Raw genomic sequence first — 16,295 nt, 5'->3', positions numbered from 1 at the left:
GAAGTAGCAAGATCGATATTCTGGAGTGTGACAACATAAAATTTGGGAACTAAGCATTGTTTTTCTTTCTTCTCCCCCTTCCTTTGCCACTTAATTTATATCTGCTCTCATGTTCCTTTACAAATAAGCCAATTACCTTTCCTGTGTGATCCAATTTGCAGATACATGATAAGCAGCAGGTTAGAATGCAGAATAAATGATTACTTTTTAATGATGATCAGCACATCTGATGTGATAAATTATGATTAATGAGTAAATTAGCAGTGAATGATGTAAATGAATCCGCTTTGAAAACTTTGCTAAAGGATCGGTAGAGCTTTTTTTTTTTTTTTTTGTCAAATAGTATCTGTTAAATAGCCTTGTGAGTATATTTCCATTTGGAAGAAATATGAAAAAAATCCAATAAATATTGTGTCATTTCCCTGCATCTTTACTGAATGAGCTTGGGAGATGGCATGCAGTGCATGACTTTTCATCTGTTTCACTGTAAGGGTCTTTATCACTCTACTGAATGGAAAAAGATATGCAGTCTGTGTATTTTGAATGTATAAATAGGTAGTAAGCAAACCTGGAGGCTTAAAGTGGAAAATGTTGAGTGAATGTCTAAATGGTGTTGCTGATAACACGTTTTCATTAAGAATGCATGACTCCAGCATACGGAATGAGAAAAATGGCTTCAAAGATTCTGTTTGAGTGATTCAAATCCCCTTTCATGCCTTTCTGAAATTTATGTCACTAAACCAGTGGTTACTGTGAGTGTCTTAGACCAAAACAGATGGCCAGTCTTACTAAGCATGTCAGTAGATCAGAGAAATTTTATTGCCCAGGCACACTGAATGAGGAGATTGTTTGTTTTGGTCAGAACATCCCATGGCTGTATATTAACCAAAAAGTTATAGCTTTGAGGCTATACAATTTTCACTACTGTAAAACAAGTGTTTATGTCCATGGTATCAATATACCTTGAAGTAAGACAAATTGCTGCAAAACACTGGAATATACCATTGTTACTTTGTTGGTCCGACCTGTGCTATTGCGTCCATGAATGTAAACAGTCCTGTTGTAATATGCAGTACTGTGTTGTGAATAGCAGAATTTGGTATTGTGTACTGTTCTGGAATATGTAGTAATCCCAGGTGAGACCAGAGATGGTAAAATGAACTGGAAGGGATGTTCCACTGTGGTAGTTGGGGTGGAAGGTGGGGAAGGTGCTAGAGCTAAGGTTGGTCAGCTGTGCTGTGGTCTATCAACTTTGAATGATTGCTTAAATATGTGTCAGTCATTTTGCAGCATCTTGGACACCAATTATCTTTTAAATTTTGCAGCAAGCCTATGAGACAGATACTATTATTGGCTTGATTTTATATATGGGAAATTGAGGCTTTGAAAAATATGTGTATGCCTGCAAATATCAGATAAGGGCTCTCATATAATTATTTTACATCACTGTTATATTTTTCTATATTTTTTTCTTTGCTTATGTATTTCAAAGTATTTTCTAATAAATAATACTAGACACACGATCTAGTTCTGTAAGATTTTCATTGGAAAACGTACCTACAGTTAGAGTATATTCTTTCAAAGAGGGGAGGAGGGCTGGTGTTGTGCCTCAGTGGTATTGTGCTTGCCTGTCATGTGTGAGGCACTGAGTTCAATTCTCAGCACGATATTTAATGAATAAATAAAATAGAGGTCCATTGACAACTTAAAAAAAAAAAAAAAAGGGCAGAGAGGAGCCAGATGTGACTCCACTGTGTATCTGCCCAGGCCTACCAGACCGCCCAGTAAATGCTAACCAGATTTGTGCTGATAAGTCCCTGAACACCTTTCAATTAAAAAATAGGAAAAAAAAAATTAACATAGTGAAAAATAAAATTTCATTTTATAAACTTTTATTATTTAGTACTTTTGATATTTATGTGACCAGTAGGCAAATTTATTACAAATATAAGATAATTTATATATAGATACAGATGATTTAATGCTTGATTACTGGAGTGAAATAAAGCACAGAGGCCCAGGCACCATTAAGATAGATAATCTGGATATCAAATTAGAAATCTATTTTATTACTGGAAACTGAGTAATAATTAGTATAAACCGAATATAAGATTTTTGAAAAATAATTTGAAAGGCTTTTTAAAATTGGCAATTATTTTTGATAATAAATAGTGTAGCATGATTTTCAGTAGTTTTTTTTTTTTTTAGTAAAACTTTGTCTTCCACTATTTCCTTCCTCCTTCATTGTTCTGTGAGTACTCACTACTCACCTGTAAGTACTGACCTCTTTTTACCCAAGGGGAAATGGAAAAGGCAGGATTGAGGGAGTTATTTTTTCCTGAGTACTGGATTATCCACTTCTTTGCTCAGAATGATGATTCTATGATCTCCATATGTCCATCTCCTGTTTGAAATAAACGGACATTTGGCCAATGATAATCATGATCTTTAGTAGTGAACCAGGTAATGGGACACTGACATATTCTTGGTGTGGATATGTGTTATTTTTAAAGCATAACTTGTTAAAATATATCAAAAGCCTTAAAAAGTTCAGTTTTTTTATTCAGCAATTTTATATTTAATTCATTATACATATTGGAATTGTTACTTGTAGGAATGAATAATAGGAATTACTTATGTGTGCAAGGGTATAAGATTAATTATTGAAATTTTTAAAATACCGACAAACTGGAAATCCTAGAAAAACTAGAAACCTATGTCTTATTGACATAAATATTCATTATATATATCTGGGGATCTGTGGTATGACTTTATTAAAACCATTTTCCAACTTCTTTTTACTTTTGATAACTTTTTAAAAAATTATAGTTACATATGGCAGTAGAATACATTTTGATACATCATACATGAATGGAATATAACTAATTATTCTTCTGGTTATACTTGTTGCAGAATCGCAGCACCAGTCCTGTAATCATATATGTATATATGGTAACAATGTATTTTAATGAAATTCTTATTATAAAACAACACATTATAACATATTTATTAGAAATACATTAAATGGGTCTAGAATAATTCCTTAAATTTAGTCACCAAGGTAAGTTGTTAGAATGCATTGATTATCTTTTTCTTTCCCTTTTCACATAATAAATAATACAATCAGAGCCACAAAATCCTTTTGAAAAATTAAAAACAAAAAGTGGCAGATAGAATGAGAGCCCCCTCCAACAATGAGGCTGGATGGTAAAAGAAAACAAAAGGAGATCCACACTGTATCACACTTCACGTGGACCTCAGTTCTGTGATGGCGCACATGCCTTTAAGATTGAGGTATTCCATATTTTATCAGCTTGGCCCTGTTATGGATTTATTTGTCTCCCACATTGTCACCCACTTCAATGTCAAATGTGCATTACATAGAATTTGTATTCCAAAGAAGGGGAGTTGTATTCAGAGTTAATTTATTGAGTTGTAGGCAAATGTAATTCAAATAGGGGCACAGCAGTCATGTTTACGTGATTATCCATTCTGAAATACTCATGGTATATAGGGATTAGGGTGGGTAGCACCTTGGAGATTCTTTATCAAATGTGGGGATGCCCTGAACACGTTTGTGCTGGGTGGGATTAGGGGTTATGAGACTTCTGAGAGGACCAGGTCATAAATGCTTTTCTCAGTATTCTATTAACGTGGAGCAGAAGAAAACTCTTGTTCATATAATAACTAAAAAACTGAAATATAGACTCTTGTGACTCCTAAGGGAAACAGAGAGTGTGATAAGGGAGTTAAAAGGATGGTAGATTTCATCCAGATGGAGGCTCAAAGAAGACTTCAAGAGATTTAATTTTGGATTGAAAAATGGGGAAATTCTGTAAATGCACAAATGGAGAAGGTATTCTGTACAAGGGAATAACATGTACCAAGACATGGAGACAGGAAATTTTAAGTCTTTGATGGATGATGGTAGAAACATATTAGATTGGCAATATATCAGAAATATCTTAATGACCAAAAAAAATTTCTAGTTTTATTTTGAAGAACTCGGCTCTTAAAGTTTATTTATTTTTTAAGTGGATGGAAAAGAGCTGTAACCATAGATATGCTGGGGGTGGGGTGGGGGATGTGAAAGAGAAAAAGAACAAAAAGAATCACAGTAATATATAGTATTAATTATAGAAATAAAAGTGGAAGTGAGGTTGACTGGATGGAAGAATGCTGTTACCATGGTATCATTTAGTAATACTTAGTCCTGACTGAACATTGGAATCTTCTAGAAATTATTTACAGATTTCTAGTTAATTGGTGGGGATTTTCTATTTAATTGGTGATTTTCTATTTAATTGGTGGGGATCTAAAAGCCTATAGTTGCTTAGTTTAGTTTTTTTTTTTTTAAGACTCCCAGGTGATTTTAATATCCAGCTTCAAAACAATCAGGACTGTTGTCATTAGATGTTGAAAAACAGGGCTGGGGGGGCTGGGGTTGTGGCTCAGTGGTAGAGCACTTGTCTTGCATGCATCATGCACTGGATTCTATCCTCAGCACCACATAAAAATGAATAAATAAAATAAAGATATTGTGTAAAAAAAAAGAGGGATGGGAAATATCAAAAGTAGGTCAGTAGGACTACACATTGATTGGTTGTGGGGCAAAGAAGTCAGAAAATGCTGGGCATGGTGGCACATGCCTGTAATCCCAGAGGCTCAGGAAGTTGAGGCAGGAGGATCACAGAAGGAGCTTCAGCAACTTAGGCCCTAAGCCTAGTGAGTGTGAACCTGTCTCAAAAAAAAAAAAAAAAAAAAAAAAGATAGTTTTTAAGTATGTGTTTTGGGGAAAATCAAAGTGCCACAAATATAAGTGTACACTTAAGAGAAGAAGGATTAGAAAGGTAGACAGCATGGTGTGTTTCCAACATAACACTTTTTTGAGATGCTGGAAGGAACCTTTTCATTCCATTAGAAATAAGGATCAGATAGATTCAAGTTGGAGATACATTTCATTAAGTCACATCTCCTTCCTTCCCTCCCTGTCTCCCTCCCTCTCTCCCTTTCTCCCTCCCTCCCTTTCTCCCTCCCTTCCCCCCCTTGCTCTTCCTGTTGGTATACATATCAATTCTTTGCAATTTAAATATTTAATAGTTAAGCACAGAGTGGTACCCATTCAATGTAGGCCACTTTAGTAGTCATTCTCAAAGAAGTGAGGGTTGAGATCTGAATAAATTTAGTGGTATAGACATATGTGGAAATCCGTTGCCGAGGTTGAAAAGGAATGGGATAAATGGGTCTCAAGAACTTTAATAGGGTAGTTGTCTTTTTCCTCTCTGAACAATTTGAGCATATTCATAGAATCAAGTTAATGTACTTTTCAATACCAAACTTGGAATTGAGGTGATTTGTGTATAAATTTTGTAGCATTGATTTTTCCTCTGTTGTCCAGGTGTCATAATTGGTTAATTTATTCTTGATTTCATTTGGCTCCTGGCATGTTACCCCACTTTACAATAACTTACCTGGGCAGTATTGTCTTGGTGAAATTTTTCGCTAGTGAAAAATAATCGCTGTAATATACACAAGGTACTTGCTAAACCCTTTAAAAAGCAATCACTATACATTGCATATTAAATAAAACAAGCCTCAATGTACAGTAAATTGACTCATGTCATATCATCTGTACAGTATCTTTGTAACTTTCCATTTTGTAGTTTGGCAGGATAAAAATACCAGGGCCTCACAATGAGATCAAAAGTTCATGACTCACTCTTGAACTCAGTGAGCTTTCTTTGTTTTCCTTTCAACCTCCCTCCTTCCCTCTCATCCATCTATTCATCTATCCATCTATCCAAATATCTATATTACCCTAAAACTTTCTATAAATCTGTCAAGGAAGAGTAAGCATTACACCTTGTGGGGCTTTGGAAAATAGTATAAGATCTGTATAAAGCATTTAGTCTAGAAGTTGGAACTCAGTAAAGCCAGTTATTTTATTTTGAAGTATTTTGCCCTATAAATCACATTTTAAGGCTAACGGGGTTTTGGGGGAGCTGTGTTAAAAATGAAATACCATAAATGATTCAGGAATAGTCTGTTTGACTTTGAAAACCTGTCCTGGTCAGGGACATCAAGAGGTGACCCAGTTCTGATCCTGTGTGATAGGCCGTGGTTTACATTGCATATCTATTATGGAAATCACCCATTCCGTTTTTGTGTCATGATTTTTTGTCCTCCTTAGCAGTTGCACATCTACTTGGGGACTTCTCTCTTCATGGTGTGTTCATGTAACTGAACTGCTGTCTGAGGCACATCCTCCCTACACCCATATCCACCGAAATTCAGGCTAATTCTAACAGAAGACCCAGCATCCACTCAAACTCTGGCTAGTCTCCACGTATGGGTCAGTGGCAATCGGATGTGCTGTGACTGGACAGGAACGTAAAGCCCTTACTCCTAAACCTTCACACCAGCCATTACTTCTAGAAGCATCACTAATGCACCTCTGTGCTTTACAATTCCCATTTGAGGAGGCCTGTTCCTGACCTTTTCTTCAAAGCCTTCATCCCAACACATAGAAAGACCAGGGTTGGGTTCTATAAACCTTTTCATAAATTCTGTAGACATCTGTTAGGGAGGAAGAAGATGCCCAAAACAGGACTACCAGCACATTCTCATGGAATGTTCTTTTATCTTCCCCCTTAGTATCATTTAATATTATGATTAACCTTCCCCTCCCAAGATTTTAAGTACAACGTTCTGACAAATATCCTTTTTTAAAAAAAGCTCTCTATTTAACAAAATGTTAATCAGCTAAAAGAAACAAAGCCAATTAGTTACATGCGGTTAGTTTTGTTCCCTATGCGACATATTTTCTTGATGTCCACAGAAGTAGCTTATTAATTAGAATTAAATTGAACAAATGGCACCCTCACTTCTTCACTTGGTAGCATGTGATCCTTCTATGGTTCTATTTTAGATGATTCTCTGTTGGCCAATCCAGTTACCTCCAACCTGAGTTGCCTTCTTAACCTTTAAGAATTTCTCATCAATTTTATTTTTCCATGGATATTACTAGTATTTTTCAATGGATCTTCCCTGTTAATGTCTAGCTTTGCTTCAAATATTGTCCTAAAGGGAAGATTCTGTCCTCAGTAGAGTATTTTGTTCAGGATGGCCAAAGACATGTTCTTGGTTGGTTTTTCTCTCCTAAAGGTAATAGCTGTAAATGCATATTCAGGTCACCACCTTGTCTTGAGAGCCTAGCAACTTGAAACATGATATGGCGCCAAAATATTACAACCATTTTGTGTAAAGGTACTGTGCATTGATTTTATTTTAAGAAACAATCTAAAAATCATTTGGCAGCCTGTGCTCCACTTGAGTTGTATGGAAAATAATGATCTACTATATTCCTGGAGCTACTGTCTTTTCTGTGAATGCATCCAGAGAATGCAAGCACCTTTGAAAATGACCATTGAGCACGGTAGACACAGTCTAGAATGTCAGCCATGCCTGTGTTCTGACTCATATGCGTGTTTACCATGTTTAGAAAATAGACTTTCTGGGTTGAAAAGTAATTTGATCTATGCAATGTCTGGCATTAGTTTAATACTTTTCACTTGTCAAAATTGGCTTGAGCAGATATGCATTTTGCAAAGCACAGTTTTGGCAACTTCAGATGGGGTGCAGAGGCAGTTAGCTACAACAGCCCTAGTGGGGAGCAGAGGCAGTGACAATAGGAGTGGCGGGGAGTCCTGGCAGTTAGCTCTAACAACAATGGAATGAAATAATACCTGTAATAATAATAATAATAATCATAATCTAATACTCTTCTCCTCATCTTTATATTCTTGATACTTCCCCCGCCCTGCGTCCAACCCCCGCCCTTGACCAACTATAGCATTGATGGTTATATCTCCTAGAATAAAAATGGGGATTTTCATTATTCAGGTCTGAGGCTGTCCTGTTGTGTGACATTTTAGTAGATATCTTTATCTTATCCATTACTTGGATCTTTACCCCCCTTTCCCTTTTTCAGAATGAGATTTAAATTTGGACATTATCCATGACAAAAGAAGGCAGAGGCTTCCTCTAGCTCCTTTAATGACATGAAATGGAAGGGGAAGTGGGTGCTCTGCATTTTTATACCCTTCAAAGTAAAGATTTCACTGTCCTGGAGCATTTGTTGGTATTATTAGGTTTAGCTCTCTGTCTCACATCTTTCCTTTGGCTGGCTGCCTGGCATTGACAGCCTCGGTCGGTGAAAGTGACCAGGCAAAATGATTATTTATGCAACACACATGCACACTGAAAGGATTTTACTATATTATCTAGAATCTTACTTTGAATCATAAAATGATGACATCTTTTCTGTGGTTTTATATTTAGTGGGCAAGTGCAGAGAAATGAATAGCAGATCCCATAAGAAAGCCATAGTTTTCTTGTCTGTGAAAGCCATTGTCTTTCATATTAAAAAACAATAACAACAACAAAACTCAAAACCTCTGTGGACAAGCGCCACTGAACTGCCCTTCTTCTTGTTTCTTGAAAGGATTCTTGTCAAGATTTTTTTTTTTTTTTTTTAAGAATGCAAAGTCAATACCTTGTCTACAGTGGTAGTTAGAAGGATTTAGAAAAATAGTCTCAGATCCTGAAACAGATGCTAATTTGTTATTTTAATAAGTTTTTCACAGTTAAATAGGTTAATTCCATTATTTGACTTGGTCTTCAGAAGTAAAATCCTTATAGTAGCACCCAGTGGTTATGTCTTTGGCAGTTTTTATTTTTGCCTGTATTTGCCCTAAAACTTCCACATATGATGAGAAAATGAATAATTGAAAAACAAAACCTGGAAAACACTGGACTATTACAGCCATCCTTGAATGTATGCAAATTTGTCTTTCTATTTTATTTAGAAGGAAGATTTCTGTATTTAATACAAATTTTACCTTTTGTGTGTCCTCCCCTGCTAGGTTTTTCCAGATGAGCTTCCTTATATAGGCCCTTTTATGGCAGCTGGACAAAAAAAAGCACTTGACCATTGCTTTTTTGTTTGCAAATTATAAGAATCTCCAACTTGTCTTCATTCTTTGGGTGAAAAGTGACACAGTAACCCTTAAAACAACAACAACAACAACAACAACAACAAAACTCAGTGTAGGGAAAATGGCACCCTACCTCTAGGTATATTTCATGTCATACGATAACTGTTGATTCCCTTCAAGCATTGTTGTAAGAAATTTCAAAACAGACCTTACATGGAAACCTGGGTTGTTAACATGGATTTTCATTCATTGACAGTTTTTAGAATATGGATAAGAGAAGGTACCTGAAATTGACAGTATTGTAAAATTGAATGTGGCAATTCAATGCACTTTGTTTTTCCAGGGAGATTTCTAGAAATTTTAATTGTGTAATTATAATTTCTCTATTGGGTATTGACAAGGGGGTGGTTATTATCAATTTGCATTGTTTTAACAGCAGAAGAAGAAATTAAAAACCTTGTAATGTCTTTGTTTCCAAAGTGATATCAGCATACAGTATTTTTTATTCCATTCACCGTGTTACTGAATTTCAAATAATTTTAAGTACTTCCCACTGCTTCTAGTTTGTAGTGCTACTCAGAAATGCTGCAGGACATGATATTTTAGCAGCCTGTTAGAGCCATTTTTTTGTTCCTAATCTTTTTGAACACAAACAGACCCCAGGTCCAACCAACTAGTTGCTGATGAGGTGGAGGCTCTTTTCCTGGAACCACAGTTTGCAGAGATGTCTCTCTCCTCTCACTTCTATGTTTGCCCCTTTATGAAAATCTTATATTAAGCTATAAAACCTTAAAACTGTAAGAGATTTTTGCAAATAACTTATGTTTACAGTGAAGAAACAGTAAAGTTCATTTTTTTAAAATCTCCTATATTATTCATCTCTATCTATCTAAAACCATAAAATAATAATTGATTTGAGATGGGAATCTAGTTTTCCTAAATGCAGGGAAAACACAACAGCAGTCAGATACTCCCTCAAGGCAGCAAGAGCATGAAACAGAAAACCTGAATTGAAGTAGAGAAAACAGTGATGAGGGTGAGCAGGAATGGACACTGGTATTTTTTTCTATTAAAATCTTAAGGATTGTTTTCAAAATGCATGTTAGTTGTAGTTGCTAAAAGCCACTTTTCATTCATATATAACTAAACAACAGAAAAAAAAACCTTGAATAGGGATCATAATGCAAAATAAGTGAAATGTTCTTAAAAAAAATGCCAATTATAGCATCAGTATAAAAAGTCAAGGATGTAAGAAAGGTATAAAGGAGTAGGAAAAACATTAAAATACCACCTTGCAAACCACCATCATAATTTTAGTAAGCTTTGTCCAGTTTCATGTGTCCATTTTTATTTTCAGATAGCCCCTAACATAATTCCATATGTTTTTGTAGCTTACCATTGAATCATAAGTATTTATCATGATATATGTTAAAAATTTTATAAGTTATCAATTGTGTAGCATTCCTTCATTGAGCCATGGTTCATTTCAACACCAGTTTCTATATTGATATTTATGTTACCTATAATCTTTTACTAAACAAATGGCATGATAAATAGCTTTGTGCATAAAGCATAAACACTCATCTACATTTCATATCATTGTTTGATGATATATTTCTGAATTTTGAAATATGAGATGTAAAATAAGTTTTTAAGGAAAGGGAAGTGAATGTTAGGAATATTTAAGAGCTTTCAAACCTTCCAAGTTCTAGCCGTTAAGCTTTAGTAGGTAGTCTTTATCTTTCTTTAAATATATCCTTTTTGGCTGGGTATGGTGGCACATGCCTCCAATCCCAGCTACTTGGAGGCTAAGGCTGGAGGATTCCAAGTTTAAGGCCAACTTCAGTAACTTAATCAGACCCTGACTCAATAACAATAAAGTAAGGGCCTGCGTTTCATCCACAGTACTATACAAAAACAAAATACTTTTTTTTTTTTTTTTGCTGTGAATTTAATGGCTTCTTAGTTCATCTTTTTTTGTCAATTGTGGACTTAAGTAAGGCAGCCCACAATATCTGAGTTAGAAAGTCACTCTCCCTCCCTCACCTTATTTCTTTCTTGCCATACCTTCTAATTCAGGCTACTTTCTTTTTTGTCTCTTTAAAATTCCCTAGAATTTCTTTCAAATGTCACTAATTTTAATAGCTCAGCAGTGGTAATGCTGCTTTCTGGCAGGGTCCTGATAGTGGCATCAAAGAAAAGAGCTAAAATTTTACTCACTTTGATTGATGAGCTCATTTTGTTACAGAGGACAAATTGGATTTTTTTTATACTAGTAATAAAAATTAATGTGTGATGTTGCTTTTCGGAAGTTATTGGATCTCTGCTTTAATATAGATTTCAGCAATAAAAAGCATAACAGATAACTTGACCAGGAAGCTACTTCCCCTATAAACTACCCTGAGAAGTAAAAGGTGCTTTTCTAATTTTGTAATCCTGGTATACCTATGTATGTGTGAGGTTAAGGGTTATGGGGGGAGTAGTTGCAAAGGGATATTGGTCTGTATTTCAATTTTCCATTTAATTGTGATGTTTATTTCTTTTTATTTCAGCACCTCCAAGGTTTACACGAACACCGGTTGATCAGACAGGGGTCTCTGGCGGAGTTGCATCTTTCATTTGCCAAGCTACAGGAGACCCAAGACCTAAAATTGTCTGGAACAAAAAAGGAAAGAAAGTCAGCAATCAGAGATTTGAGGTATTAGGTCCATTGTTCTGTTTCTCTGGGGGAAGAATGTTATCTGCTCTGTCTTGGGTTTATATGTTACCTGTTTGCTTTGCTCTGATAAGATATTGTAGTCTCTGAGGTGTGACATTCATAATGTTGTATGTGATAATGTAACTCTAAATGGCTTTTTGAAAAGGAGAATTTGGGGGTTGAAGTGGCTGCCTTTTGTCTTTGCTTGTGCAAGGACTTAAATTGCATTCCTGGGATGCATTTGTCACCTCCAACCTCATCTGTTTCCTCTTAAGGTTGGTCCTTACATGACCAAGTCTAGAGGATATATGAAAACTTGACTCTTCTGAAACTTCCTGTCTCATTGGCCTTTCTGAGTTACTTGTTTATTCTTGAACCAATCTGTGTGGGCAGGTGAATAGTGTAGGCTAATTAATTAAAACCAGCAGAATCTACAGGAATGGAGTCAGTTCTATCCAGTCTCATGGTTTACAACTCTGGAGAGAATGGTGTTTTCCTGGATTGGGATTTGAATTTCAGTTCTTAAAAAGAAGGGGAATAGACTTGAACAGGAAAATAGCATGAACCTAAATGAGACATTTTTTTACAATATCTTAGTGTAAAATACTACCCTGTAAGAAACATACTCAAACAGGTTGAAATTGCAGGTAAACCTAGAGAACAAATTGATTTTCTTTATTCAGTAACGCCCAGTGCATCCAAGATGGTGAAACACCATTTCTGTATTACTCTTTGAGTATTGTGAGGGGTCTTAAGTTTTTGAAATTTGCTCATTCTGAAGAAGAAAAATAGTTAAGTTACTCAGAAAAAGAATGTAGGGAGCACACAATGTCACAGCTGCGATTTCGGTCATGGAGAAGAGGATAGCTTCAACTTTTTTTGTTTTGTTTTGTTTTATTTTGTTTTTTAAGGTGGTATAGAGACTCCCAACATGCTTCCTTTTTAACCTAAGATTTTAATCTAGGTTCAGTTTTTAATTTGGCAGATTAAAAGTGCATTCTAGTTAAAAGAAATATAGCACTACAAAATCCAGAACAATTTGATTGTGCTCATTTTTATAGAGTGTCAGTGATATATGGTTCCTATGTATAAAGTACCTATTAATCACAGTGATGAAATTTGAAATATAACAAATGATGTGGTGGTTTAAACATGAAACGAATACCTTAGTCTTCAGGTTATTTCTTTCAGCATGTAGAGTGTGTGTGTGTGCGTGTGTGTGCATATCCACGTGTGTGCGTGCACACAAACACACACACACACGCATATCCTTGGTACACTTTTTTTTAGTTTAAATGAAGTTAATTTTATTGACCAAGATTCTAATAACTATGCTGTTTCTTCCCTAAGATGCATAGATTTATTTTAAAATGTGTGCTTAATAGGGGTGAAAATAAATTGTGGTGCTTTGAGAAGTGGAACATTTTGGATATCTCCATGAATTTAGGATGAATATGGAATATACAAAGGACTTAATATGGACATATTTTACAAATATTTGGTCTCCTTCCTCTATATGCTAAAACATCATTTGGGATTAAGCATTCATGAACATATTTGTAAAACGTTTTCAATTCATAATTTAGGCACATGGAAGTACCACTTGTAGTTTAAAAAAGTGTCATTTGAGTGAGCAGCTGATAGAACATAGCATAGTTTTAAAAAGACAGGTGACAGACCCTATAGTTATATATACATATGTATCACCATCATCATCATTACCATCATTTTTTTTTAGTACCTGAATTAGCTGGATGGCAGGATTACTGGTGTTGCTAAGCTGTTTTGCAATAGAGTTCATAATGATGGTGAATTCAGGCTTGGTGTTTAGAACATTAATTTTCTGCCTGGTGAAGCAAGCCTCCATTTTACAGCTAGAATGCCCTAAAAATGCAAAAAATGCTAAGCTAGAACAAATGCTGGAATGATTTATGGCAGAATTAATGCATGTCATCAGGTCTTTGGGTTGTGAACGCCATCTCGTTGACTGCCTAAGTGCTAGATTTATGCAGTTTCTCTTCGTGGTTTGCTCATCTGTACTGTTCAGGATGAGATACTTCAGACCCACAGAACTGTTTGTGGTGGCTTGCTTTAATTCTTCACCTTACAGTTCAGTTATTACCACATGTGCATATGCACTGTCAGAGACCAAATAATTTGAGAAGTTTATCCATCATAACTGCAAGTCCCTTGCAGAATTAATAGGCATAAATTACCTAGATACACAAACTGAATATGTTGATGTGTCAATTGAGGGCAGTTTTCGGTTGCATTAGAAATCCCCATTTTGCATATGTAGTTTTATGTCTTTATTTTTGTTTGGTGGAAAATTCTTTCAATTAGACTATACTGTTTTACCTCTGTCTCTAAACTCAGTCTTGGAATGATGCTGAGTTCATTCAGAGCCTGGTGGCTGGTTCACCACTGCATTGAGAAGGTTAGCTGAGAGGTGGGCAATTATAACAACACCTGTGACAGCTATTGTTTCCTCTAATAGGTAATAGAGTTTGACGATGGATCTGGATCAGTTCTCAGAATACAACCCTTACGGACTCCTCGGGATGAGGCTGTTTACGAATGTGTGGCCTCGAATAAAGTGGATGAAATCATTGTCTCCACCAGGCTCACAGTTTTGCGTGGTAAGTCTTATGTGCAAGGTTGTTGATTGTGTCATTGTTGCCATTCTGCATCTCAGGTGTTCTTTTGAAGGGCCATGAGAAAGACTAACATTGTTATGGTTTTTAAGTAGGAAATGAATTTCAGTAAAATGTTCTAAGGGTCTAACTTTAATGAGACAGTGGACTTGATCTTGGTATGGTTTTGGAAGAAATGCTAATCAGCAAGAGAAAAGGAAAATAAAAAGAAGTATTGATTTCAAAGGCCAGACACCAATTTGATTTTGCCTGGAGGATCTAGGAAGAAACAGCTATGCTACCCTTGTTTGTTAGCATTACTTGTGCATAGTCTTTTTTTTTTTTTCTTTTCATACTTTTTTTTAAAGCTGTTTTATAAACTACTAAAGCTGATAGTGTTTTAAAAATTAAAGGAACGGTCTCTATCTAAAGATGAGCTCCTCTTAAGCAGCTGGTCAGAACCAAGGATAAGAAGGATGCCTTTCTTCTTTGTCAAAAATAATCTTTTTATTTCAGTCTTTTATCTTTTCTTGAACCCATATCTATTGATGCAAGTGAAATGAGGTAGTGAATCCCCTTCTGTGTCTCTGTGTTGCTTGCATAATTTGACCAAAGCATGGATGACATGCGGTGTGTTCACTTTTTAGGCTTCTTTTACAAAGTCAGTGCTACAGAATAAAGACTAGTGGTTAACCCTCCGATTCATATATCTAATTCAGCCTTTTGTGTAGAGACAAGAACATTGCCTGATTGGACAGCTAACAGATGACATTTTCATGCTAACATATCTGTGACTTTCTGTTTCTCTCTCACTGTTGTTTGTTTGCTTTGAGCTTGATTCCAGAGTTTAGTAGAAAAGATTTTTCGTAAGGTGAAGGAAATTTGAAGGAAGGGATCACAATTTAAATAGAGGAACTTATATGTATTATGAGTGTTTCTCCTGCATTCCATTTTCCCCATTGAGGGATATATTTACTTTGTATCTTGTAAAATTAAAAAAAAATGCCATTTTCCTTCCAGATCTGTTTTCTATTAAATCTTCCTCTACTCTCCTGAGAAGCTTTACCTTGTTAATATTAAAAGTCTGTTTATTTGGAGGAAAGCAGTTATCAGTAATGTAGAATAAATTTACCTGTTGAATTTGAGATTAAAAAAAGGAAACTAAAGAACATCTAAGAGGAAGACTAGTTAGTACAAGAAGCTGAATGAGGTTATTTACATTTGCATCCTAAAACATGTTTTAAGTGGTATAAACACCTTACCAAATTGAAAGGAAAATATTGAAAAATGAGATGTGTGTACATACATGCGCACAAGCACACACACAGACTTATATATTTAAATGCGTAGAGCACAGAGCTACTTAAAACCAACTCAAATTTGAGTAACTTTTTTTTTGCCATTATGACAAGCTAAGTTGATGCAGGGAATTCTTCATTCTTCATAAATAGAGATGTTGATGAAACATCTGATAATATAATTAAATTCTAGTTAGGTTAGCAAGTAAGAAAGAGATGTTTCCAAGTGCTAAACACAAAGAGGGAACCCTTAGAAAAAAGACAGTTGTAGTCTTATAACCCAAGATGATGACTACATGGACTTTTAGACTTTTGAAGTATTAGTAGGTATATATACTCTGTAGCAGGTACAAAATAAGATGGGAGTAAGAGGAGCTAGATTGCCTTTCTGCCTTGTGATGAGTTCTAGTAGTATTCCTATACTGCAGAACTAAGAACCCAGATGCTTAACTTTAAAGCTGGGCAGAAACAGAATTCCATAGAATCTATAAGAAGGAACCAGAAAAGCACTCACCCAACAGACATCCTCACAACCCAGGCAAATGACCCTGAAGAAGGTTATTTATACTCAGAAGGACTCATAGTCATCAAGTCTAAAGTATGCATCAAGCCACTTCTAACCCATTGTTACAGTAAGCCCAAGCAGTAAAGTTCAAAGCCATGGTCTATT

General features: G+C 35.5%; 1 protein-coding gene across 1 annotated transcript in view; it reads left to right on the top strand.

Annotated features, from left to right (window-relative positions):
* Window positions 1–16,295, top strand: part of Ptprd (protein tyrosine phosphatase receptor type D) — a 380,695-nt gene that overhangs the window by 78,611 nt on the left and 285,789 nt on the right. The window contains exons 2-3 of the mRNA XM_071600638.1: window positions 11,549–11,694; window positions 14,192–14,333. Of these exons, the coding sequence (XP_071456739.1) occupies window positions 11,549–11,694; window positions 14,192–14,333 (288 nt within the window). The remainder of the gene's footprint in view (window positions 1–11,548; window positions 11,695–14,191; window positions 14,334–16,295) is intronic.

Source organism: Marmota flaviventris, chromosome 13, assembly GCF_047511675.1.
Source record: "Marmota flaviventris isolate mMarFla1 chromosome 13, mMarFla1.hap1, whole genome shotgun sequence".
NCBI lineage: Eukaryota > Metazoa > Chordata > Mammalia > Rodentia > Sciuridae > Marmota > Marmota flaviventris.
Note: the sequence above shows the minus strand (reverse complement) of the source record. Positions and strands in the feature narration are given on the sequence as shown.